Below are 24,884 nucleotides of genomic sequence, written 5' to 3'. Positions count from 1 at the left end.
TTGAAAAGCCAAGGTTAGGGTCAGCGCATGAGGGGACACTCCCAGACCTCAGGAAGGACATCTCTGTCTCTCTCAAGACCATATTCTGACTGAAGTCCTGGGAGCATGCCACGACTTCATAACTCTAGCCACAGGCCCTGTGCACCACCTCTGCCTTGGTCTCCTCCAAAAGCACCTCACTCCCAGATGTCAGGCCTCATTCCTGGGCACCAGTATTTTGGGGTGATAACAAGAGTTTGGCTGTTATTTTGACAGTGTTCTGGTCAAGATCTTAGGAATGCTCAGTTTCTTCCTAGGAAAGCTGCATTCACAGGAATGCCAGGAGACTCAAAGTTCCCCTTTACTACAGACACCCACTCATCTTTAGTGTGGGACATCTTCATCACAAATTGTGCAGAGAGTGTGGAGAGGTAGTGGCTTAGGCTGAAGACCAAAGTGGAGCCTCATACCCACACACTGCTATAAATCATGGGGTGCCCCCAGCCCTAGACACATGCAGAAGTGGAGGAGAAGCTAAAGAGAAGTAGCAAGGCCTACCATTCAGCTCTCTCACCCACCCACACAGCGTGAAAGAGGGAGCAAGGGCAAGACTCTCATGCCTTTTCATATGTGGAGGAGCATCCATCTATAAGGTGAAACAGATCCTGGACTTTCACCAGGTTGCAGAAGCTGTCAGAAGGAACTTGCATTGGAAGGAGGACCCAAGCATCCTTTCTCTAAACTCTGGAATTCACTGGAATAATTTAGTAAATTATCTCTTTTTCCCCCCAACTAAAATGTATATATGTGGGGGCTGGGGTTGTGGATCAGCGGCAGAGTGCTCATCTAGCATGTGCGAGGCCCTGGGTTCGATCCTCAGTACCACATAAAAATAAATAAAATAAAGGTATTGTGTCCAAGTACATCTTAAAAAATAAATATTTAAAAAAATGTATGCATGTATGTTGAGAGAAGTGTCATCTTAATCATCTTTCTATAATCCCTATTGAATATAAAAGATACTCAATAAATATATATTGAGCTAATGTAAAATATAAGATATATTGAATTCATTTTTATGAGGTATATGAAAAAAGATAAAATATGCAATAAAATAGAAGTTTAAAATGTTTTCTTCTTTAAAATAGCAACTGCAGAATAGCTTGATGGAATTTGGAAAACCATGGAAAATGAACCCAGGAGATGGAGCATTTTATGGCCCTAAAGTAAGTGGATCGTATGCATTAAAAAAAGTAAAATTTAAAAGAAAAATTTCAACTGTCACTAAGCAAACATTGTTTAATTTATAGATTGATATAAAAATCAAGGATGCTATTGGCAGATACCACCAATGTGCTACAATTCAGCTGGACTTCCAACTGCCTATTAGATTTAATCTTACATATGTTAGGTGAGTGATTAATATGATTAAATAAAGTAGTACTAATATCCTAATTATTTGTCATTTGAGATGAATATATAAAAATAAACATTAGTGTATATCTAGTATATGCCAAATATTCAATATGTATTTGTTTACATATTTATAAACTATTTGGGGATTTTCTTAGTTCATTTTGTGTGGCTACAACAAAACACTTAAAGCTGGGTACTTTATAAAGAAAAGACGTTTATTCAACTAATTATTATGATATCTGGAAAGCTCAAACAGCATGGAACCAGCATCTGGCAAGGGCCCTCCTGACTGCATCACAATGTAGCAGAGAAACGGAAAGGGAAATGGCTGCATATAGAAAGGGGCAAGTGTGTGGGGTAGCCTTATAACAACCTGCTCTCCTGAGAACTAACTTAGTCCTCTGAGAACTACATTAATCCTTTCTGAGGCTAATGACCCTATAACCTGATCTCCTCCCACTAGGCCTGACCTGTTAAAGATCTACCACATCAGTGGTAGAATGCTTGCTTAGCATGCACAAGGTCCTGAATTCCATCCCTGGACCAAACTTCCAGCACATGACCTTTGGGGAACACATATACATCCAAACCAAAAGAGGGGTCAACTTTAATTTTCTGAGGACATGGTCTGGTAGGGGAAGAAAGATAAGTAAGCATAGGATTAGAGATCTGAACAAAGTACCATGAAAACATGGTCCAGGTGGTTAACTGTCCCTGAGGCATAGGGGGAAGACTTCACAAAGAGCTGGAGTGACGTGAGGATGAGATAGTTGCCAGAGAAAGCAGGGGAAAAGGCAAATTTTTCAAACCAATAACTTCTTGTTGTAAAAATATTTCTTGACATATAGTGAAACTCTGTGGGGGGTGTGTGTGTGTGTGTGTAGATGCATGTGTACAGTTTGGCCAGTCTTAATGCACATATAGAGTGGTTTGACTTCACAGTTATGACTATATTATTCCAATAAATTTATTTGTGCTGACTATGTGCAGTCAAACTTCCTCCTGCCCCTAGTCCTTGGCAACAATTAATATGTTCTCTGTCACTATAATTTTGCCTTTTCCAGGATGTCATATAAAAGGAATCATGCTATATTAACCTTAAGAGACTGTCTGTCTTCTTTCACATAGCACAATGCCTTATAGATTCATGGGTGTTTTTGCATGTTTGAATAGTTTGTTCCTGTTTATTGCTGACCAGCATACCATCATTGTATGGATGCAGCACAATTTGCTTGTCTAGTCATTCACTTAAAGGCATTGATTCATTTGCATTTTGGGGGGATTATGAATAGAGCTGCTTCCGACATTAGTGGATAGGTTTTTATGTGAATGAAAGTTTTATTTCTTTAGAATAAATATGATAAGTGTATGTTAACTTTGTAAGAAATTGCTGAACTGTTTTCTGTAGTAACTTTACCATTTCATATTCTTGCCAGGAATGCATGTGAGTTATATATGTTTCACTTCCTTGAGAACACTTGGTATTGTCCGGGTTTGTTTGTTTGTTTGTTTGTTTTTGTGGTGCTGGGGACTGAGGGTCTTCCATGCTAGGCAAGCACTCTGCCTCTCAGTTATATCCCTACCCCTGTTTAAGATTCTCCTTAACAAATGCATAATAGTATTTCATTATGTTTTGATTTTGTATTTCTTCAGTCCTAACAAAATTAACATTTTTTGTGTGCTTATTTCCCATTTATATGCTTTTTGGCTAAAGACCTGTTCATGTCTTATCCTCATTTTAAAATTGGGGTTTTTGTTGTTTTATTACCCTTGAATTTTGAGAATTTATATCTTTAAATATTTTAGGTATAAATGTTTTGATCGTTAAGTTATTTACAAATATTTTCTCTCCAAATTTGTAGCTTGCTTTTTGATTTTTACAGTATCTTTTCATTCATATTGAGTTTTTAGTTTGAATGAAGTTTAATTTATAATTTTTTTTTCTTTTATGGATTGTGAGTTTTGGCATCATGTCTATGAACTCTTTGCCTAAGCACACAGGTCATGAAGATTTTCTCCTATGTTTTATCTCTAGTTTTAAGTTTCACATTTAGATCTAAGATATCTCTTGCATTTGTGTGTGCGTGTGTGTGAGTGTGTGAATGAGATGTAGAGTATAGATTAGGGTTCGTTGCATCTAGATTGTTTAACATCATTCATTAAAAAGAACATTCTTTTGTCATTGATTTGCTTTTGCAAAGATCAGTTGGACATACTCTACTGTCATGTATATCTAAAAAGACAAATTTTTTAAAATTAAAAATCAAAATCAGTTGGACAGCTGGGCACACACCTGAAATCCCAGCAATTTGGGACGCTGAGGCTGGAGGATTCCATGTTCAAGGCCAGCTTTGGCAACTTAGTGAGATCTTGTCTCAAACTAAAATAGAAGGGGCTGGGGATATAGCTCAGTGGTAAAGTGCCCTGGATTCAAACCCCTACATTCCCCGCCCCCACACAGAGACATATTTATGAGGATGTGTTTCTAGATCTTCAATCTGTTCTGCTGATCCACTGAGTATACCTTTGTTAACACCATGTAGGTTTTTTAAAAAAAATGTTAATTTTTTTAGTTGTACACAATACCTTTATTCCATTCATTTATTTTTATGTGGTACTGAGGATCGAACCCAAGGCCCTGCACATGCTAGGTAAGCGCTCTACTACTGAGCCACAATCCCAGCCCCACCATGTAGCTTTATAGTAAAAAACTTACAATAAATAATTTTTCAGAATTATTTTGCTTTTAATAAATCTATTTAAAATCCTGGGAGGAATTTTGATTGGAATTGCATTTAGTTTGGGTCAGATGGACATCTGAACTCTGTTGCGATCCATGACCTTTTAATTTCTTTCCTCATTTTTTCCAAATTTTAGCATAGAAGTCCTTTGCAAATCTTCATAGATGTAGATATCAAATATCCAAGTATTTCACTTCTAAGGGATGATTCTAAGTGGAATTATAGTTTTAATTTTTATATACATGTGTTCATTGCTCATATGGGGAAAATGCAGCAGATTTTTGTAAGTTGACTATGTATGCTGAGACTTTGCTGAACTCACATTAATTCTAGGACATTTACTTTTGTGTTTTTGTAGAATTCTCAGGATTCTACATGATTGTGGACAATCATTCCAGGTATAAACAGGGACAGTTAATTTCTGTTTCTGATTTGTATTCCTTTTGTTGTCTTCTCTTGCCTGATTGCACTGGCTAGAACTAGTATTGCTTTGAGTAAGAGGATGAGAGTGGACATCATTGCCTTGTTTCTAATCTTAGAAGGAAAGTATACAGTGTTTTATTCTTAATCATACTGTTAATGTGTAGGCTTTTTGTAGATACTCTGTCAAGTTAAAGAAGTTCCCTTGTATTTCTAATTTTTCAAGAGTTTTTTAATCATGAATGTGTGTTGAATTATTAGATTTGTTAAATTGTTTTTCTGTATAAATTCATATAGTCACGTGATTTTCCTTCTTTAGTCTATAATTATGGTAGATTTTGTTTATTCAGTATGTTGAACTAGCACTGCATTGCTGGGATAAAATCCCCTTGGTCATACAGTGTTATTATTTATGTATTAGTGGATTTGATCTTCTAATGGCTTGTTGAGAATGTTTGAATGTATGTTCATATAGGATATTTTCTTTAATTTTCTTTCTCATACTGTCTTTGTACAAGTATCTGTGAATTCTGGCCTCATAAAATAAATTGGGAAGGTTATTCCATTTTGTTCTATTTTCTGGAAAAGATTATGTAGAATTGATGTTATTTCTTTTTCAGATATTTGGTTAAATTAGCCATTGAAACTATTGCTTAGGTTTCCTTTTGGGAAAGAAGGAAAATTATTGACATGTTTAAAATTTAATAATTTTTGATAGAATATTATCCTTTTAAGATGGTTAGAATAAATGAACAACCACTCCTCATACAAGGAGGACGTGGAGGAGAAACAAATCAGCCAGCCAGCCATTCAAGGTGTATGTGGACAGTGGAGAGAGGGAGAGCAGAAGTAGAGGCAGCAGCAGTCTGTGTACAGGTCAGAGATGACAATGGATGGAACCAGGTGATAGAGGTGAATAAAGAGGGTGTGTTTGGGGTGTGCTCTAGAGGAAGAACCAATGTGATTTATTCAGGCTTAGGAAGGAGAGAAAAGCATCGAGGTCATCGCCATGATGGAATAGGGATTTATGCTATATTAGCAAGGGAGGTTTAACACGAGACTCAGCCTTGCAGGAAGGTGTCAGGTAAAACTTAGCATTCATTCCTGTGTCATTGGCAGAAAGAAATTCCCTTCTTATAACAGGAACATTTATCAAAAAAGTAACCCCTCAATATAGTTGAGAAGAAGGTGATTATGCCTACAATTTGTACCATTACTCAGAATTATTCTGTAAGTACAAATATTCAAAAAAAAGAGAGAGAGACTAAGTTGTTATTATTTGTAAATGTTAAAATGTTTAGAAATTGGCCAAGGATGCAGCTCAGTGGTATAGCACTTGCCTACCATTTGTGAGGCCCTGTGTTCAACCCCTACAACTGCCAAAAACAACCCAAAATTCTTGAAATCTGACAGAATCAGATGGAGAAAAATTGGGACTAATAATACAGTAAGTTATTATTAGTAAGCAGTAAGCACAAAGTACAAATTTCAATTTGCTTTCATATCCATTTAGTAATAACCTGCCTCAAAATGTAATGTAAAAAACATTTCAGAAACAACAAAATGCAAAATATCTAAGAATAAACTTAATAAGAAATAGAAATACATAATATTTACAAAGTATACAGTATAACATTTTATCAAAAGTCAGTAAAGAATTGTTTAAATGAAGATTCACACAACATTCTTAGAATCAACATTGTAAAGATAATATCTTCTAATTTATCTATGAATCTAATATGATCTGTGAAAATCCATTGAGATTATTTTGGGGGAAACTCGATATTCATTCTAATGTTTATTTGATAAAAGCAGAGTTGGTGTCACTGACTGCCGTTAAGTCTACACTTGATGAATCATGGGACAGAAATTTCTGGTTACCAGGGTTTTTTGAAGGGGCTATCCTGCTTCTCTTTCGTTTCCTATAGAAAACAACATAATATATCATTCAGGAATATCTCATGCTGGTTTAAGTTTGTGAGATAAATGATTTCTACATATGTCTGCATAAGGCTGGATTGAAGCCATTCATTCACCCCAAAACTTTCTGAGGGATCTAGACAGGGAGTTTTGTTTGACGTTGATCTAAAGGTAATTTCCCTTAGCAGAAATTATTGATGGAGATGTTATCCAATATTACTTCATTTGAAGTAAAGCTAATTAATTAGTCTCTGTTTTTGTTTGGTTTGTGTATGTTTTAGTAGTACCTAGCTGGTACAATTTGTAGATAAAATTTTCTCATAAGAACCTATTATATTTGTTATAGTGAAGTAAAATTTATCTTTCTGAGAAATGTGCACATAGATCTCAGGGTGGTTACTTCATTTTGATTAAGAGTCATACTTTGTTTTTCTATTTTTTTCTAAAGGGGAGTAGATCATTAAATGTAAGACATGTGTCATGAAGGTTTTAGGTCTATGAAAGGAATTTGACCAGTGGACTTCCAGAACAAATATTAAAAACAATTTGAAAAATTCGGTTTACTATGTGGGCACAGTAGTGGCAGGAATGGGGTACATAGGATCAGATAAAACTGCCTGTGAATTTAAGAAAGAGAATATGGGAATTGATTGCATTACTCTCTGAACTTTTGTATGTGTTAAGTGTTGTCTAATAAAATTTGTTAAAAATAATGAAACAAAAGACAAAGCAATCTTTTGTTTTGAGGAAATAAAACAGCCACTAAAGAAATAGTCAATGGAAAGATACCCAGAAACACTAATCTAAATCTATAGACAAAATTAAATATAAGGTAAGAATATAATAAAGTTATTGCCTAATTTTAGAAAAATACTCAAATGTATAATTTTCATTTTTTAGTAAGGATGGGGATGATAAGAAGAGACCTGTGATCATTCACCGAGCAGTGTTGGGATCAGTGGAAAGAATGATAGCCATTCTTGCAGAAAACTATGGGGGGAAATGGTAAGTGACATGAAAGAGAAAAGCTAGATGTCTCTTATTTTTAAAAATCATGGCTAACAACATTAAATTGGTAGGAAAAATGGCAGCTCCCGCTTTTATAATTAGCAGGTATGCAAAGAATAAATAAGAATTATTGTTCCTTTTGCCAGATCAGAAAACAGAAACAAAGAAAGCAAAAACAGAGTGACATAAAATTGCACTATTTTCCCTTTGGGAAACTCAGTCCTATTAAAGAGTTATCTTTTCACCTGTGTTAAGCCTGTCAAAGATCCATTTACTGTCTGGAAAACACGTGTTCAGTTTCCCAGGGTACTGTCTCTTGTCACACTGCCATCTCTTGTTCAGTTTGTATTGCTTACCTTTGGGTGTTTCTTGTGACCATTGTCTGGGAAGAAAACATGGAAACCTGATCCATAAATAGCTGAATAATACACTGGTATAAACCCAGAGAGAATGGCCACAGCATCACAGTCCAATCAAGGGATGACTGCGGAAAAGGAAAATGCTCTCCAATGCAGAATGTAGAATGGTACATCCTATGGTCCCCTCTGCCTGGAAGGAAAACTGGCCAGAAGTCTGAAGTTTTACATTGATGTAGGGCTCTGGGTACTGCTTTGGCCACAAGACCAGAGATATAGAAATAATTAGATTGGAAAAATAAATGCCAGATAGATTTAGGGAAGAGGACTTATGGATGATTCCTCAGAATGGGCCATGAAAGTGGTATTGCCCACTGTAAGGTCCTCACTGTTGAAGAGAGTTTCAGCATTCTATACAAGAGGGCCCATTCAGTTATCATCAACTTCTTTTTGTCCCTCATAATTATTCATATCATGAATAAAGTGGCCAGTAGGTGATATGCATGAGCTCAATAACATGGACATTCCCTTACCAAGTTCTATATTACTACATATCTTCTGGGAACCCAATTTACCATTGGTAATGATATATCTTGATCCCATAGTATGGTACCATAACCCAGGGGGAGCAGCCAGCTGTCTTGTGGCAGTTTGATTACATTGGATCCCTTTCAGCAAGTGCCAGTGCCAGAAAAGATAGCAAAGTTCACTTTCTTTTCATAGAAGACAGTTACTCTGAATTTTGCTTTGTTTTTCTTTCCTACCATGCTTTCTGCCAGCAGCACTGTGGAGTAATTTATAGCCAAGAAGTAAGGCCTGAGCCAGTATTGTTGAATTCACTATCACTGCTCTCAGAAGTAGCCAGCCGCACCTGGAGTTACAGCCCACATCCCGTGAAGGTGCATTCTACAACCTGTGAAAATGCGGCACACCAGCCATTTTTGGTTCCCATCCCGTGTTTAAGAAACTGACTATTTGCTCATGTAGTTTGATTCTGCCTTCAGGATCTACAGCCCCCACCACTATTATTGCTAGGCATAATACCTGTAGCTTCGACTGTGGATACTGGACACTGGATGTCAATGCTAGAGTCATTGTCACAGGTTCCTCAAAAGCCCTGTGACGGGCTGTAGCTGTAGCTCAGTGGTAGAGCGCTCGCCTAGCATGTATGAAGCACTGGGTTTCATTCTCAGCACCATATATAAATAAATAAAGGTCCATCAACAACTAAAATATATATATAATATATATGAATATTACCTACTGGCCACTTTACTCATGATATGAGTAAATATATATATATATATATATGTATGTATGTATGTATATTATAGTCAGGGTGCTGTATTTGTATATCTTCCACAAACTAGTTCCCACACATGCATTCTAGTGTTCATGTCAAGAGAGGGCAGGGAAGAAAATTTCTGAGCAGGAATCATAAGGTAGGAAATTTCCCTGAGTGTCTTCCAAAAGTACTGGGCAATTAGAGAGTCTGTGTATATCTGAGATATTTAATTTATGACCTTGGAGAAATATATTGTGGTGTCATGGAGCTTTTAAGCTATTAAAATTATACAGAAGCCAAAAATATAGGCAAGAATATAGATACTAAGTGTGAGTTAATATGTATATATTTCTTTCTTTTATACCCAATATTCTGTATTTTATCATATGTAATTATGTTTACCATATATATTATTTCATTTTTGCAATTTAAGAAAAATACATAAATACATACATTCATAAAATACCATCTGGGAATAGTCCCAATCGTATTCCCTTCTACCTTCAAAATAATTTTGATGGTACCATACCTTAGGATCAGTATGTATCACTACTGAAGGCAAATTGTATCCCCAGAGGCCATGTAGTGATTTGGAACTTGGTGAAGGAATGTCCATGTTATTAATTTAAAATCCAGTTGAAATGATGGTGTCTTACATTAAAATGGCAGTGTGAAAGTGGCAAAAACAAACAAACAAAAAACAACTAAAGATAACTAGTGGAATTAGGAGATGAAGTAGGAGACAGGAGGTGGTGCCAGTATGTGGTATGGGCTGTCCTCCTCACAGGGACCAAGATTTCTGATACCAGCTGACCTGTGAGGGAAATGTCTCCAAAAACTAAAAGTAAAAACAGTTAAAATGTGGTTCTCTGGGGAAAGTAAGACTGGGGACAGACTGAGGCCAGAGCATGTTATACACTCTGTTTTTCATCAAATGTTTAATTATGTCCATCATATGTTATTTTATTTCTACAGTTTAAGAAAAAATATATAAATATGCACATTCATAAAGAACTGTCTGGGACTAATCCCCATTGCATACCCTTCCACCTACAAATTATGATGAAGAAATAGGCAAATGTCCACATCAAACATTGCTTTTACCTACCCCTCCATGTTTTTTAAAAAATATTACATTTTGACACAATCAATACAGAGAGGTGCAGCATAGTCTTTTCCCAGTTTCTACCCACCCCCATGGCAACACTTGCCGAATTTAAGTATCACAACCTAGGAAATAAGCATTGATATGATCTACCAACCTCATTTAGATTTCACCACTTTCACTTGTACTCATTTAAGAGAGTGTGTGTTTCTGTACACACACACACACACACACACACACACACACACACGTGTGCGTGCTTAGTTCTATAAGGTTTTTATCACAGTGTCTGGATGGAATAACTGCTGCCAGTCAAGACTCACTTATAAGGACCCTCCTATTCTTATTATTCCCACTAATGCTCTAGCTCACTCCTGTCCACCAATCTGGAAACCATGAATCTGTTCTGCATTTCCATAATGCTGTCAGTTTAAGATTGTCAAGTACGCGGAATCATATAGTATGCAACCTCTTCAGATCAGCTTTTTTTAACTCAGTGGAATTCCTTTGAGATCCATCAGTGTTATGTCAAGTACCAACACTTGGTTCACTTTTACTTAATGATGTTCCATGGTGTGGAAGCACCAAAATTTGACCATTCTCCTGCTGAAGGATATTTGGGGTATTTATGGCTTTTGGCTATTACAAATAAAGCGGCTATGTATGTTAGTGTGCAGGATTTATGTGAACATAAGTCTTCATTTATTTGGGATAAATGCCCAGAAGCACAAGTATGTGATTAACCTTCCATCTGTGTTCCAACCCATTCTTCCTTCTCTTTTCCTATCAAAATTCCAGGTTTCTCCTTTTGTCTACTCTACTGCCTTTTAACTCTTAATGTGGTTTGGTTTGCTTCTACACCATTCCACTGAAATTGCTCTCTTGTAAAGCCATACTTGAAAAAAAATCTTTGGTTATTTTTTAATCACAGAATAAGTGGTCATTTTGAAATGATTTTGAAAATGTATACTTTTCAGGCCTTTCTGGCTATCTCCTCGTCAGGTGATGGTCATCCCTGTGGGTTCAACTTGTGAAGAATATGCAGTTCAGGTAAAATTAGAGACATTTGAAGTACCTAATACTTTGCCATGTATTCTGTGTAGGTCATTGGCTTGAAATGTCATTCCTGCTTTAAAATACTGTATAACTAACACATTAATTTAATAAGTTTTCAGTTATTGGAAGTAACACGGGTCATATCCATGTAGTTGAATCACAGTGTTTTTGAAAAATTAGTATTTCAAAACATAATTAAATTATTATTTTCCATATGGTTCTATTAGAGAAGAATACCTTATTATCTGTTACTGCATAACAATTTCCCTAACACTGAGCAACTTAAAACAGCAAGTATTTATTATCTCAGCATCCTCGAGGTAGGAATCTGGGAGCAGCATAGCTAGTGCATTCTGGTGTGGTGTCTGATGAGGCTGCAGTCAGGCTGTCACAGGGCTGCAGTCCTCCAGGCTTACTCACATAGACTTCAGCCCCTTACCTTATTGACTTCTTCCTAGGCTGCCTGAATGTCCTCACAACATGGCAGCTTGAGTGATCTGGGGAGTGAGAGATGTAGTCTTTTATAACCCAGCCTCAGAAGTGTACTACCACCACTTCTGCCCTCCTCTGTGGGTAACAGACCGACTCTGATACAGGGTAGAGGGCTACACAGGGGTATGAATAGATGGGAATAATGAGGGCTGTCCTAGAGTCAGTCTGTCTACCAAAAATAATGTAATAATGAAAGTATTCCTTGTTCTTCCAGGTATCCAATGAATTTTTTGAAGAAGGATTTATGGCCGATGTTGATTTAGATGACAGTTGTACACTGAATAAGAAAATAAGAAATGCACAGTTGGCTCAATATAATTTTATTTTGGGTAACTTAAATTTGTTTATATTTTTTCAGTTTGTTTATATTTTTTTGCTTTAATTTTTTAAAAAAGGCAAAATAAGGACTATGGCATAACTACTTGATTATGACAGTTTGACTGTTTAATATCTATGTACAAAGAAGAGTCCTGGATTAGCTGTTGCTAGGTCCTCTGTTATTTGCTGGATGAAGACTTATAAAGTTCCATATGAATCCTATTGTATAGTATTATTAACAATAGTGAACATCTCAAATGAAAATGAAAGAAATTTGAAAATAACCTCTTCAGTAGAATTATTCTCCTTATGTTTCAGCCATGTGACAGAACTGAAATATTTTCCCTTGCTCTGCTGGTTTATTAGAAATCATGGGAATTAAACAAATGAATGAGAAAGATTCCAAATTTTCAAAAGAAAAGAATTAAGGTGAAAAAAAAATACCTTAAGGAACATGAGTAATTGGATACAGAATCTAAAATTTTGGTTGTAAACCTGTATAACCAAGAGAAACTGATATTGACATGCCTGCAGGCATGGTATTGCTCTCTCTCTCATAAGCTGAAAGAGTAGTAGAAAACACAATCAATATGCATAAAGTTGTCCTATCGACAGTTGTTCATTGATAATGTTTGACTCTGTGGTAGGTATTGTTGTTTAATCAGGCTCATTGTGGTGACAGAATCTCAAATTAGGTTAGACAAAGATTTATCAGAGGGGTACCCATGTCATGAAAAGTAGACCTAAACAGCCAAACCATTAGAAAAGTAACCAGGAGCCTCAGCCCTTACAAGGATTATCTCTCCCCATTTCTGGTTCCTGTTTTTGCACCAGTCATTTATGCTTCACTTGAGTATCTAGTTTGTTGAAATTATCAGTGGACCAGTTTGTTCCTTTTGTGTGGCAAGAAACATGGCTGCAGATTCCTGCTATCATCTCACAATATGGATTACTACCGAGAACAAGCTTTTTGCCCACATCCCAGAAAATTCTGGTTGGCCAGCATGGGTCTGTGTGCATCTTTTGACTTATCAAGTACCACCAGGTAGAGTCAGGGGATCTGTAATATTTCCTGCTCTAATTCATGCCCCATGGCCACGATACTGTATTCTCAAGTGAGCAGTAAAAAGATGTGATTAGAAGTCATTCCTTACCTCAAGACACTCAGCTAAAGCATGAACTTAATGACCATTAGATAGATAATTAGTGACTAATACTGAAGAAAAATTCAGTTAGACTCATAATACCACGTTTGACTTAATGGTTGATTTATTTCCTTTCCTTTCTACAGTGGTTGGAGAAAAAGAAAAGATAAATAATGCTGTAAATGTTAGAACAAGAGACAACAAAATTCATGGAGAGATTTCAGTAATTTCTGCCATTAATAAATTGAAGAATCTCAAGAAATCACGTACACTAAATGCTGAGGAAGACTTTTAAAGTGCTTTCCTTGTACTTGCTTCTATGTAATCTATTTTGACCTTTGCAAATGTATTTTTCCTAACTAACATGTTAGAACTTCTAAGAACTTTGGACCCACTGATGGATCCACTCATGGGATCAGTTGAAATGGGTCACAGTGAATGATTAGCATATATGTATAAAGTTAATTCATTAATGTGTTCTGAAGATGATAAGAAGAGAAGCTTGGGAAATTTCCAAGCAATCAATGACTTCAGAGACCTCAATAGTGAGATATTATTCATTGAAAGATGGAAACACTAGAAAATGAGATATATGAAGTTATTGCTAAGACTTGTGATTTTCAGCAGATAGGCTTCAGGGCTAGGGATAGAGCTCAGTTGCAGAGCGCTTGCTTAGAATTCAAAAGGACCTGGGTTCTATCCCCAGCACTAAGAAAAAAGGGGGGAAAAAGATAGGTTCCATTAAAAGTCCACAAAGCCTTTTTGACTTTGAGGGGAAATCTTATTTTCTTATGTCTCAGATATTTTTATGGCTGTTTTTAAGTTAAAATTGAAACTTTATCTCATTTAAATGGAATCATTACTTAATTTTTTTAACTAACCGGCAACAATAAGTAAAGCAGGTATTAATAAATATTGAATTACTGACAAAGGACTCATAAAATCAAAGAAATTCAGTGTTGTGGAATCTGTTATTTGCATTGTAGTTTAAGAGTTGCAGTTTTAATGCTTCTAATTAAAAATTAAGCTTTGTTCAGCTTTAGAAATAATGAATTCCCCAATAAAATGCATCACACAGTGTTTCCTTGTTTCGGCTTTGGGCTTATACCAGTAAGATGCTCACCTAGAGTTAAATTGCTTTTTTGTTGGGAATGACATTTTATTGATTTATAGACTCAAAATGATTTCTGATTTTTACTTCCTGAGGAATGTGAACTGTGAAATAGTTGGTAAACAAAGTGTCATATGTCAGGCCTGTGTAGTAGTAATACGTGTACCTTGTGATAAAAATTTTAAAGCATGTGCCAGGTGTTATTCCGTGTTCTTTTTTCTTCTTTCACTCATCAAAAGTGCAAGTGAAAGAGTGGGTGTTAGAGGGTGACAGTAATACAGCCCTGGAGAAGAGGCTACTCCGCTGCTGGTTGCTCCCAAAATATTCAAATTGGTAGGAAAACAGGTTTTTTATTTAAAGCCAGCTTTGAAGGAAGTTAGAAGAAAATTTTTATTTCACAATTCCATCTTGAGAGGCTCTGAGGACAAAGACAGCTTTTGAAAAAAGAGAAGAGGCAGGCAAAGTGAGACAAAAATTAGGAAATACCCATATGCAGATTTAGTTAGCCTACGTTAGAGGGCAGGGCAGGGAACAATTTGGCATTGTGGGCTTCCTTGGTGTCTCTTAGACGCGGGGGGGGGTGGGGGGGGGGTGGGGGGGGGTCAGCTCCTCAGCCTTTACTCTCTCAGCATGAGGAAGCTGCTCTCAGTTTTAGAGGGGCCCGAACTCGGCCTATTTCATGGACAGCCTGAAGACCCCAAAGTGAACGATCTTGTGGCGGGTGAAGAGGGGTGGAATAGAGAGGCACCCCAAGACGTCTGCTGTGCTGGGAACAGACATAGGTGGGTAAAGCGTTCCCTTCCTTACCCTAGGCTGGTCGCCTTCGGGGAGAGGCTGTGCTCGGACCCTCCTTTCGCGTGAAAAATCCCACATCGGGCTTTTTCCCAGTCGTACAGGAATTTTCTCTAAATACCACGTATCCTTAAGGAGTTGGCTAGTAAGGCAGGGCCAGTTATGAAATGTGGTCCCAGCACCTTCGCACAGTACCTAGCACACAGTAGCAACGTTTATCTCTAAACGTATGCATCCAACTACCTGAATATAGTGCCTAACTTCCCAAATTTCCGCCTCTACCTTCAGTCACCTCGGGTGAATTTCGGTACTACGGCGATCCTTTCCCAGGCTCCTGCAGTGGAAGGAGGAGGCGGGGCACGCGTCTAATCAGTGTGAGGGACGCTAGGGGACCGAGCATTTTCACCGGGTCAGGCGATTGCACTCCTCCAGGTGACCTTCCGCGGGTGCGGCGAAGAAGGGGACGGCGTAGATTAGCGCGGGACCACAGCTTCAGAGCGCCTGCGCCCCGGAATTCTCAGGCCGCGCCCGGACACGCCCCCATTAGGCGCGCGCCGGGAACCCCGCCCCCCGGCCCGGAAGTGCGCGCGCGTCGGCAAGATGGCAGCTCCGGCGGGACCGCTCCTGCGCCTTCGCCGCTTGTGTCGCGTGCTGCTCTTCCTCTCGCAGTTCTACATTCTATCTGGTGGTGGTGAGTTAAAGGTCGGGGGTCGCGCCAGGGCGGGCTGAGAGTTTAGAGGGTCCCAGGAGCTGCTAGAAGCGTTGGGGCCGGGACCACAGAGGCTGCGTGCTGGGCGGCGGGCGGCGGGTAGCTGCAGTCTGGTGTGCCCTGGATGCCTCGCCGGAGCCTGTGCTCAGCTACCTCGCTACCGAACCCTCCAGCTGAAAGGGAACTCTCCGTGGCTCCGCCGGGGAAACAGAAACCCAACTTGAAACCGCCTTTGTTACCTGCAGACTCGAAACGGTGTAGTCCCTATTGGTGATGCGCCCTTTCAGTTCTCTGTCTTGGGGAAGTCAGACCCTGAGGTTTTTAAGAGCAGTTATTGGCTTGGTGTAGTACTTGCGTGTTAACCACACAAACCAAGGTTTTCATATCCCGGGATAACGTGTTTCTCTAATTGTAGGATCCTTAAATTTAGAGCATTCGCAGCCGCTGGCTCAGGCAATAAAGGATCCGGGCCCAACACGTACATTCACAGTAGTTCCCAGGGCAGCAGGTACTAGACGTTTTCTATTCTAGTAAATGTGCCTTTTTATATACAGTAGTTTCTTTCTGTTTTTGATACAGTTTCTTTTAGTATACGAAGTCACTTAATTTTTGACTGTGTGTTGTATCTTAGGTTATGTGAATTACGGGCAGATACACAGCCATTTTCAGTAGACAGCTTTGGTATTTGAATACCTTTTGACATTCCTACCTCATCTCTTTTCCAACCTCACGCTTCTCATTTCAGTCTTATTTCTGTTATTTTTCCACTTCCTCGATCAAAGTAACCTTTAACCAGTGCTTCTTTCCCTTCAGAAAATTCCTTCTGTTTCTAGCACTCAGTTCCTGCTGGTGATTAAAAGGCCCCCCAATGCTGTATGAATTGGAAGCGTATGAGAGGGATTAATGGAGACATGAAGTCTTGAGTCTCATGGTGCTATTGGGAAGTTGAGGAAATTACTCACCCCTCTTGGGCCTTTGTTTCCTCTCCATTCAGGCTGTGAGATTAGCCCAACTGCCTGAAAGCAGTTGTGGTTCTAAAGTGTCCAGACTCCAGCCATGTAGAAATAGGAACAATAGAAAAGAAAATTGTATTTTGTAGATTGACTGCTTAATACAGTGGTGTTTGGTAAATGGAAAGTAGTTTCATTCCTTTAGAGTTCCATTATACCAATGACTCAAAACTGGAAGAGGTATTTTAGGCTTCCTTTTTGAATGTGAAAGTTGATTGAATGTGATTTAAGATGCATTTTTTTTTTTTTAAAGAGAAAACGCAAGAATTCTTGGCTCTTTTACACATTTTTGAAAACCCCTCTTCTCATTAATGCTAGTGACTTTTATGTTCTATTAACTGTTAAAAATGTGTTGCCCCATTGTTTGGATTGGGAAAAAAAGTTGCAACTTGCTGAAAAAAATTATTAAAATATGGAATTAATTTGAACCTTGTTATAAAAATATAAATACTATATTAGCAAATATGGCTTATTGAAATATCAGTGTGGAATAATGACAAAGTGTTTTCTAGAGTTGGTACACCAAAGGTGTCAGTGGCTTCATTTCCTATTCAGTAAATTTGAATGAAAAGAATTTTGGGTTGGAAATGGAGAGATTTGAATTCTGGCTTCATTTGTACTATAGATTCCCTGAGATTTTTCATAACTCCTACCTTGTCTAAGATTTAGTTTTTCATCTTATAAATGGTAGATTTTTTTGAGCTGCTAACTTGCATCTGACATTTTCTCTACATTATTTGTACATGAGCATCTTCAATTTTCATGGCCACTTGGGAGGCAAGACTGAAATACTTTTTACTAGTATGCTGCCCACCTGGTCATACAGCTGGTTGGTGGCAGAACCATACTTTAATTGTAGGTGTCTCTCTGACTCCAACTTAGTGCTTTTTGCATTCGAGCGTAGTGTCTCATTGCTAATGTTTGTGTCTCTTCACCTTAGAAAAATTGTTTTCCTGTTATTCTGATCAGTGTCAAGAGAGAATAAGCCACTCTCTCACCTCTCACAGAAAGTACCGAAATCCCACCCTATATGATGAAGTGTCCAAGCAATGGTTTATGTAGCAGACTTCCTGCAGACTGTATAGACTGTGCTACAAATTTCTCCTGTGTCTATGGGAAGCCTGTCACTTTTGACTGTACAGTGAAACCTTCTGTTACATGTGTTGTAAGTACTGCAGCTTACCTATTCTAAATAAATGCATTATAAATTCCCAAGTTAAAAGTGTTGTTAGATTTGACTGTTGGAGGGAGATTCTGAAATTGTTTTTGTATTCTTTTATAACAGCCCTGTAAAGTACATAAATAGAAATAAATTTTAAAATCCTGTATTCCCTTCCTTATCAAATTGCTACTGTTCCAATTATGTTGGTAACTGACAAGCCAGTTGGTATTATATGAAAATGTGCAGGACAGAAATGTTGTTTTGTAAGACCTGGAGAAGGTCTCATTTTACTAGTGTATCTGAAGTGGGTGTAATTCCTGCAGATGGGTTCTGTGTTCTTGGTAGTGAAAGCTGGTATAATATAGAGGCATGAAAATGTCTTTTTACATAGATGAGCTTGCAAAGGAGTCAGTTCTTTGTAATGAGAAGATGGATTCAATAAATGCTGGGATGACTGCATACCTCTCTGGAAAAAAAAAAAAAAGTTAAGTCCCTGTTTTGTCCAAAATAAATCCCAGATAGAAATATAGCTGAAAGAAAGGTAAGAGTGTCCTTTTTTGAGGGTCACTGAGCTGCAAGTTTGGAGAAGGATCCAAGTTCACTGATCCCAGCTTGGTGCTTCTGTAAGCATAGCACATTCCCTTGCTTCTGAGTTCCAGGTCTTCCCTGCCATCTCCAATTGCAGTCTGCACCTCAGGGTTTTTCCTCCTGCTGTCATCTCCATGAGCACTTGGCATGGTCACCCAATAGGCAGCCCAACTGAGAACTACATGACACAGAGCAATACAGACATATATGCCATGTGATTGTTCTAAGCTGGAAAATGCTGGGAAAATTTGGAACTCGGAAGCAAGGCAGTGTGCTATGCTCACAGAAGCATCAGGCAGCTATCTGTGACTATGACCTTATAAAATAATTTTTCTTTTTTCTATACTACTAAAATATATGTACTCTATTAAGCATCCCTGAGTTCAATTGCTGGCACAAAAATAAATAATTAAAATAAAATTCATGTACTGATTATAAAATAAGTTAATTAGGCAAAAGTGGTAAAATAATCTTATCACCCTGAAATAACTTTTGCTATTTTGATATGAGTTTATGTAGGTTTTTCCCCACTTTGGTATGTAGTATATATTTGGGTGTATATTTTTATGATTATAAGATCATACAACATACATTTGTTTTGCATACATATTGTTTTTGTGTCTATTTTTCTCCCACTTACTGCTAGGTCCGAAATATACGTATTTTAGAAATTTTGTATTATATGCCTATGTAGTCTTAATGACATGATGACAAATAACTGTATCATGATTGATTAATTCTGTGTCCTTCGGTGTATAGGATCAAGACTTCAAATCCCAAAAGAGCTTTATCATCAACATGACTTGCAGATTTTGCTGGCAGCTTCCTGAAACAGATTATGAGTGCTCCAATTCCACCAGCTGCATGACAGTGTCCTGTCCTCGGCAACGTTACACTGCCAACTGCACAGTGCGGGATCACATCCATTGCTTGGGTAAGTCAGTCAGAGTTCAAGGAATTTCATAAACAAAGTATTTCTAAGTTCACCAGAAACTTGAAAATTTAATTATTTTATCATATACACTAGCAGTTTTTTAGTTGTGCCAATCCGCATTAGTAGACTTGATAGACTAAAAAAGAAATGTATGGAAAATGTGCAACTCTTTTTAAATACAAAATTGCATAAAACAAAAAATATCTCAGATCTAAAACATAGTAATTGAATTTCCCCTGATTAACAATGAACAGTTCTGATACATTGTAACCACCTGAATGTTCCCTTTGTCCACTTGTTCTTCCTTCTCCATAGAGGTAGCACCTTTTGAATTTCATCATCCACTTCCCTTTTAAAATATTCTGTGGTTCTGTTTGTGTGTGTGTGTGTGTGTTTGTGTGTATGTGTGTAATATAGTGTGATATGCTCTTTATTTTAGATTAGATGTATAAAATAAGACTGTGGTCTTCTGGGACCTCTTTCCTCTCAACATTAGGGCTCTAATGGGACTTCTCTTATTATTTTTACACTGTCAGATTATAAATTATAAAATTGTATCAACAGTGTATCCAGTTTCCAAGGTATTGAATTTTTTGCTGTTTTTACCTATTACAGCAACTCTTAAATTTCTGTACCTATCTTCTGTTTGTACATTTGTAGCAGTGTGTCTGGCATATATTCTCCCTCAGGTCTTATTTTCTAGAATGGTTTACACATTCCCACCAGTGGTAGCCCATAACTATTCTTGATGATCTAGATCTTCAGTATGTCTTATCTTTAGGTTTTGTCTATTATTAAAGATTTCTGGTATTATTTTATATTCTTGGTACTATCCTTAGGTGACCCTAAAACCCTTTCCCAGATTTTGACTTTTTTCCTCCCCACTTTCCTTAGAGTATCTTTTGATTAATAGAATTTTGAAAATGTGATTAAATAATTAGTCTTATAGTTAACCACTTCTTTTTGTTGTTTCTTTTCCCACCCCAGGTTCATAATTTTCTATATTTATTTTCTTTTAAAAACTGGAAGTTTGGCCTTTCACAGTTAGTACTATAATCCACAAGAAATTGACTTTGGTAGATGTTAGGAGGCAAATTCACTTTTCTATTTCCTCCCTCATAGATAGCCAATTTTGCAGCCTATCTCTGTCACTCTCTATTATATGTCAAGTGTTTATATGTGGTGCTGGTTCTGGGCTGGCTCTTCCTGTTGTATATATCTGTCTTCACCCAAAGTTTTGATATCTAGTAGAGCATTTCATATTCTTTAAGTTTTAACACCAACTTAACTGATTTAAATATTAAATCTGTGCTTATAGATGGTAAGGACTTTCTTTGTGTTATTAACTAGAGTAAAACTAATTATAAATAGAGGTGACCTTTTGATTCTAAGTTATAAGGCATTAGTTATAATGACATCTCGAGAGAGTATTTTTGTATCCATTTTTTAATGTAGAGTGTTTTCCTTTTTCTTTTTGTAAGGTAATCGTACTTTTCCCAAAATGCTATACTGTAATTGGACTGGAGGTTATAAGTGGTCGACTGCTCTGGCTCTAAGGTAAGCTTTGGTATTAATAAGTTAAAAATACCATTTGGATTTCTTTGGGATCAATGCAATTTTTCAAACATTAGGCTTAGCCAGACACGTCCTTTGCTAAGATCCTACCACTTCTGTTAGATAGCCTCTAGAATACACAGGTGCAGATAGGTAAAAAGATCAGACAGTACTTTTATAGAATTTAGCTGCAGGCATATTTAGATTTTAAGTCATTCTAGAAATGACTTAATTGAGTTGTTATTGTAGAGCATTAGGACTAATCAGAGTTCCCATCTTGAACTTATGTGAATCAGTAAAATGCATAGGCTAAAATATGAAGGTTTTGCAAGGTATACTTTTAAATTTTAAGTAACTTTGACCTTATAAAAAATAACATTTTATATAATGTAAGCTATTTTATATAAGTTTATTATAATATAATATAATGAAAAGTGGAAAATGAAAATAAAGAAAAACTAAATTATCTATAATTTTATCATCCAGATAATTACAGATCTATAACTCTTAAAATGTTTATATTTTAAACTTTTCATCAGGATTATCAGTCTTCCCACTAAGGGGAAAGACAGTTGGGGCCCTGGTTAAATGTTTAATCAAAAAGTTATGCTATCTACCATGAAATCTTGATGTTAGAGCCTGAGACCTGCAATATGTGACATAGGGCAGGATTTTTTAACCCTCTCCCTGTTGACATTTTGAGCCAAATAATTCTTTGTAGTAGAGCTGTCCTGTGCATAGTAAAAATGTTCAATAGTGTCCTTAGCCTATACCTACTACTAGTTATCAGTCATACCCCATTCCCCCAGTGGGGACAATCAGAATGCCTCCAGACCTGGCCAAATGTTCCCTAGAAGGCTAAATTGCCCATTGTGAGAGACGTTACATTAGGGTTTGTGCTGACCAGAGGTTTATTGGAAAGTAAAAGAGGAATCCAAGATAGGAAATTAGACATGACAAAATAAGATTTGACAGCTGGCCATACATAGTTTTTGTCAGTTAATTATTCAAATTGAACTAGCAATTGACTTTAAAAGAAAACTTTTTAATTTAAAGTAATTTTAGACTTATATAAAAGTCACAAAGATGGTAGAGAGTTTCTTGCACACCCCTCACCCAGTCTCTGCTGCATAGTTAACATCTTACATTACCTTGATACATTTAAGGACTTAAAAATTGTTTCCTTCATAGAGTTTAACATAGTACTTTTTCTTTTCTTTTTTTAAATCAATGTTTTATTTCTAGTTTTACGGCATCTTACTGAACACTTTGGCACATATTAAAAATGGATCTCATATTTTCTTTGCAAACAATTTACAATTTGCATTTTCAATGAGTTCAGGGTTAACATAGTACTTTTAAAATATTCTCTGTAAATGAGATATGCCCCAAAGTACAGTTGTCCCTCAGAAGCCTTGGGGTGTTGATTCCAGGGTCCACTTGGATACTCACATCCTTTATATAAAATAGCACAGTATTTGCATAGAACTACAAATATCCTTCCACGTGCTGAAATCATCTCTAGATGATTTATAATACCTGATACAATGTGAATGCTATAGTTGTTTTTTTTTTTTTTTTTTTTTTTAATGTTTTTCTTTAGTTTAGATGAACACAGTGACTTTATTTATTTAATCTTATGTGGTGCTGAGGATTGAACCCAGTTCCTCACACATGCTAGGCGAGCATTTTACCACTGAGCCACAGCCCTGAATGCTATGTTAATAATTGTATTCTATATTGTTTAGGTAATAAGGGCAAAAAGAAAAGTCTGCATTTTTAGTACAGATGCAGTTTTTTCCCCCCAAAATATTTTTGATCTGTGGTTGATTGGCTACAAATGCAGAACCTCCTTTGGAAAGACAGAGCCAGCAGTCTTCTGCAGTAGGGGGAGGGTGTGGGTTAACAATATCAAAACACAGTTGGCTGAATGTGAATAATCATGAGAGCTGGTTCATGGAAACTGTTTTCTACTCTTTCCTTTAATTTGAGTTTTGAAATTTTTATAATAAATATTTTCCTGATATTGTTAGATCTTAAGATTTGAAGCACTTAAGAATCATTAATTCGTAATACTAAATTTTTAGATAAGAGTGACTGAAAAGCCGGGCATGTGGCTGGGGAAGCTGAGGCAGGCGGATTGTGAATTCAAAGCCAGCCTCAGCAAAAACAAGGTGCTAAACTCAGTGAGACCCTGTCTCTAAATAAAATACAAAATAGGGCTGGGGATGTGGCTCAGTAGTCGAGTGCCCCTGAGTTCAATCCCAGTACCAAAAAGAAAAAAAGAGTGACTGAAGAAAGTTAAGACAACTTTATCTGGTTTAGTTCATTGTGGTATATGCCTCAAGACTCCAGCTCAGGACTACATGTCAGAACACTTTCTGTCAGACTAATTTGATTAAAAAGCAATGAGATTGATTATTTTTATTAAAAAGAGAAAAACATATCTTTCACCATGGTTAAAAATTGTATGCTTCTTTATTCATTTTTTTTCTTGGTGCTGGAGATTGAATCCTAGGCCCTGTACATGCTAAGCCATATGTGTTTATTTTTGATAAGCAGTCTTGCCCAGCATTATTTGGTGTTGTGAATTTATGAAATGGTCATTTATGCTCTAACTAGGGGTTATTATAATTTAAGGCCTTTTCACAAATGTGACTTGGCGTGGATATTAAACCATAGCTGGCTACATTTACGGATTTCAGCCTACTTTATTGTTGCAGCATCACACTAGGTGGGTTTGGAGCAGACCGCTTCTACCTGGGCCAGTGGCGTGAAGGCCTGGGCAAGCTCTTCAGCTTTGGTGGCCTGGGAATATGGACACTAATAGATGTCTTGCTAATTGGAGTTGGCTACGTGGGACCAGCAGATGGCTCTTTGTACATTTAGCTGTGGTTATGTGCTTCAGAGAGGAGCAGTCCTTAGGAAAAGGTCTGTTGGCCTATAGTATCTGATGTGTTGTGAGTTATGTGTTTGTATGTTTTTAATGTACAGCATCTGTACTTTGCTTGCCTTGATAAAGGTAAAATAAAGAAGTTAAACACTGAACATGCTAACCTGGAATTTGTTTTTATTTACCTGAATTTTTTTTTTCTGTGAAAAAATATAAACTTAAACCCAGAAGAACAAATTCTGCAGTGATGGAAAGACCATTTAATTCCATGAAGTTAGTTTTATTGTTGCTTGAGTCAATCTGTGGTTTGTATCTTCAACCTGAAGGGGGTGTCTTGAAAAGCCATTCAGTTGTGAATGTAGAGAATGGGTGAGCTCTGATTCTGTTACCTAAATAAGGTTTTCTATATCTGCTTCAGTCATCTTTTGAGCTTTGCAGTATAGTCTGGTCTTTATAAAGTAAAATGTAGAACTTATGTGTTTAGTTGCCATGATTCAAATTTTGTTAATAAGGTAGAGGGTTGCAAATGTATTAAAATTAATAAAATTACACTTTAAGAAATATTGTACACCTGTTTTTATATTTAAATATCTTGAATAGTCATAACAACTTACCTTTATTATTAAGAAGTAAAATGTTTATTTTTGCCACATTCCAGCAGTCTTTATTGATAAAGTGGAAGTGTTGGTAAATGTGATAAATGTTTTTGAATTATTGTAGTTCTCTCGTGAACCCTTTATTGGACAGAAAAGCAATTATTCAAAGTGGGTTCTACTCAAGGTTGCTTTTGAAACATTTAAATATTCTTAACATTCTTCTTTTCAAATTTAGGTGTCTGTGTGTATTGCTTTTTAAACATCTGCACATATTAATAGCCAGAAGACTTAACC

The 24,884-nt window shown here is 37.0% G+C and overlaps 2 protein-coding genes across 5 annotated transcripts in view; both read left to right on the top strand.

Moving 5' to 3' along the window:
- Tars3 (threonyl-tRNA synthetase 3) overlaps positions 1-14,552 on the top strand; it is a 62,671-nt gene extending 48,119 nt beyond the window's left edge. The window contains exons 14-19 of one of the 2 annotated variants that reach the window (XM_027921326.3): positions 1,128-1,205; positions 1,290-1,390; positions 7,377-7,481; positions 11,208-11,280; positions 11,993-12,107; positions 13,388-14,552. In XM_027921326.3, coding sequence (XP_027777127.2) covers positions 1,128-1,205; positions 1,290-1,390; positions 7,377-7,481; positions 11,208-11,280; positions 11,993-12,107; positions 13,388-13,536 — 621 coding nt within the window. In that variant the 3' untranslated portion in view covers positions 13,537-14,552. Of the gene's footprint in view, positions 1-1,127; positions 1,206-1,289; positions 1,391-4,494; positions 4,535-7,376; positions 7,482-11,207; positions 11,281-11,992; positions 12,108-13,387 lie in introns of those variants that run through there. The other variant, XM_071608671.1, reaches the window with a different exon arrangement.
- A 412-nt stretch (positions 14,553-14,964) lies between these two features.
- On the top strand, positions 14,965-24,149 carry Tm2d3 (TM2 domain containing 3). Of its 3 annotated transcripts, none has more exons than XM_027921843.2 (7): positions 14,965-15,134; positions 15,577-15,835; positions 16,269-16,361; positions 17,871-18,028; positions 19,373-19,547; positions 21,029-21,104; positions 23,825-24,149. In XM_027921843.2, exons 2-7 carry the CDS (start codon positions 15,745-15,747, stop codon positions 23,988-23,990), a joined length of 759 nt encoding a protein of 252 aa, XP_027777644.2. In that variant the 5' UTR covers positions 14,965-15,134; positions 15,577-15,744; the 3' UTR covers positions 23,991-24,149. The 3 variants fall into 3 exon arrangements, with proteins under 3 accessions (XP_027777644.2, XP_071464773.1, XP_027777652.2); XM_071608672.1 differs by having other exon boundaries at positions 15,433-15,835; XM_027921851.2 differs by lacking the exons at positions 14,965-15,134; positions 16,269-16,361 and having other exon boundaries at positions 15,648-15,835.
- Positions 24,150-24,884: the final 735 nt, after the last annotated feature.

Source organism: Marmota flaviventris, chromosome 2, assembly GCF_047511675.1.
Source record: "Marmota flaviventris isolate mMarFla1 chromosome 2, mMarFla1.hap1, whole genome shotgun sequence".
Classification (NCBI taxonomy): Eukaryota; Metazoa; Chordata; class Mammalia; order Rodentia; family Sciuridae; genus Marmota; species Marmota flaviventris.
Note: the sequence above shows the minus strand (reverse complement) of the source record. Positions and strands in the feature narration are given on the sequence as shown.